The following is a 2,290-nucleotide window of genomic DNA, read 5'->3' on the forward strand; positions in this document are numbered from 1 at the left end:
GGTCGAAAGCTGTCAACGTCGAGAAAATCACATCGTCAATGGATGAACTCACCATCTTGTACTGTAGAACTTGGATGGATGCACAGAACCCAAGGTCCAGGACATTCAGGTCAGGGCTGTTGGGCGGCTGACAACGAACGACGAACTTCTATCCATCCGTGGATACGCTCTCCAGGACTGCATCCGTGACCGAGGCATGGGGTGTCGCATTGTCGTGCTGAAAAATGACCCTTTGTAGGCACTGGGAAAGTTAGCCTTGATAGCGGGAACAACCTTGTGCAGAACGAAGTCACAGTAAACATCCGCGTTGACGTTGACTAACGTCGAGACCATAGTTCCAGTGGCGCGATTCCGAGAGTTGCGAGTGGCCGGTTCTTGCTTCACGAAGGGCCACATGCCGACCTTGCCATTGAACAGAACGCCGCGGTCATCGTCGACACGGGGGCGGGCGACGGCAGCAAGGAACATGACCTTGGGTATGAATCGCTTGCTTTTGAATGCGCGACGGCTCAGAGACCCGTTCGTCAACAGATACACTTTTCGACGGTCCTTGTCCGCGTTAAACCATTTCTCGTCAAGGTGCACGACGTCCCACATATCGTCAAATTGACATTCTGCTAGGTTGCCAACTCCGCTGGCAACCTAGCAGAATGCTCAACGGCCGGCGCGGAGCGTCGGGCGTGCGAGCCACAAAACGCGACCCTGACCAACTTGTTGGCATCCGTGAGCAGGGGCTTGAGGCGTGACGAGCGGCGTTGGATGATGCCGACCTTCAGGCTGCGGCTGAGTGTGCCAAGCGACAACCCAGTTGCTTCCGAGATGTCGCGCAATGTCGAGCGCTGGGAGTGGGGTACAGCGTTCGCCATAGCTGTGATCTCATCAGCCGTGTAGACTGGCTTGCGACCCACACGGCCTGGTTTGTTCGACGTCGGCTCGTTGCTGCTGAAGGAGGACCACAACGAGGAGACCGTGCTGCGGTGCAGGTTTAGTTGGGCTGCAGTTGCCGAGATGGCTCCATGGGCCAGCTTGCCCTTGGTGAAGGTGCGTTGCAGCATCTTCACAACCTCGAGCTTATCGTCGGCACTCAGTTCTCGGCGTATGCGTGGCATGTCAGTGGTCATGGCGGCAAATTCAAAAATAGTGGCTCAGGTCCCCGACTTTTGAATTATAAAAGTCGACTTGCATATTTTTGTATAAATTCTCAAAAATGGATGTGGATTTCGACCGCCAAAACTATGTTATTGCGCCCAGCTGTCTCCCCTCGGTTTTTCATGTTCTTTCGAAATTGATTTGAATCATTCAGTTTGGATAAAAAATGAATTTTTGGGGTTGCTTACAAGTCAAATGTTGGTGGTAAATGGAACAGAGGAAGTATAGATATAACGGACACATTTGGTCAATTATGAGCAAATTTATATGCAGAGGACACACCGTGTCGCATATCTTTCAATACAGGAGGCTTTTGTGGCTGTTTTCCGAAATTGGTTACTCCTTTGATATATCGCGGATAATTGTTGAGATACGATTAAATACATGTGTTGAACTTATGGTTTACCGCCGTTGGGAAAGTTGATTCGAACATCATTGCTGCTTCATCTCAAAACGTCTGGGAAGTTGTTCATCTTCGAGCCACATCGATACAAGAGGGAAGGATCTGAGACCTCGAGTGTCGAAAATTAGCGCCAAAATCAACCTCACGGATAACCAAGGGAAGGCGGTCCACAAATACCTGCTGCACGTCTACAATGTACAGTACAATGGCGCACACGGACGTAACAACACAAAACAACGTAACGCGGAACACCATATGACGCATACGGTAACGATCCTCGGTCGATTTGCTGCGGACACATGGTCAGTGGGAGCGAATGATACTAGTATATCGGATGCAGAAATGAACATTGCGTAGGGTAATACTGGTATGCGATTCCGATGTCACATCGGCCCAGGATCTCGTTTACGATATACTACTAATGTACATTATCGAAGAAGGCAGGCAATATCAATGTAAATTTAACATCTCCCATCGTTCCAAAGATATTGCTAAGTTCTTCTGAACTCCTTGGATTATCATCGCCCATTGTTGCAATGTCTATGACTGTTTATTCGAAACCTAGCTTTCAGCACAGTACAGACGCATGAAATTACATAAAATAAGAGTTAACTCAATTCAATTTGTGTAGTCAAGAACAACTTTCAATTAGAGCTTATAGTTTTCTGCAATATGAACTTATAGTTTTCTTCAATAAGAACTTATAGTTTTCTTCAATAAGAACTTATAGTTTTCTTC

General features: G+C 47.8%; 1 protein-coding gene across 1 annotated transcript; it reads right to left on the reverse strand.

The window, feature by feature from the left end:
* Positions 1 to 105: 105 nt before the first annotated feature.
* Positions 106 to 1,121, reverse strand: H310_03906 (hypothetical protein; the record flags this gene model as incomplete). Its single annotated transcript, XM_008867974.1, has 3 exons — positions 106 to 148; positions 230 to 642; positions 702 to 1,121. The coding sequence occupies 3 exons, from the start codon at positions 1,119 to 1,121 to the stop codon at positions 106 to 108; spliced, it is 876 nt and encodes a 291-aa protein (XP_008866196.1).
* Between the last annotated feature and the right edge of the window lie 1,169 nt (positions 1,122 to 2,290).

Source organism: Aphanomyces invadans, assembly GCF_000520115.1.
Source record: "Aphanomyces invadans strain NJM9701 unplaced genomic scaffold supercont1.6, whole genome shotgun sequence".
In the NCBI taxonomy this organism is placed as follows: domain Eukaryota; phylum Oomycota; class Saprolegniomycetes; order Saprolegniales; family Verrucalvaceae; genus Aphanomyces; species Aphanomyces invadans.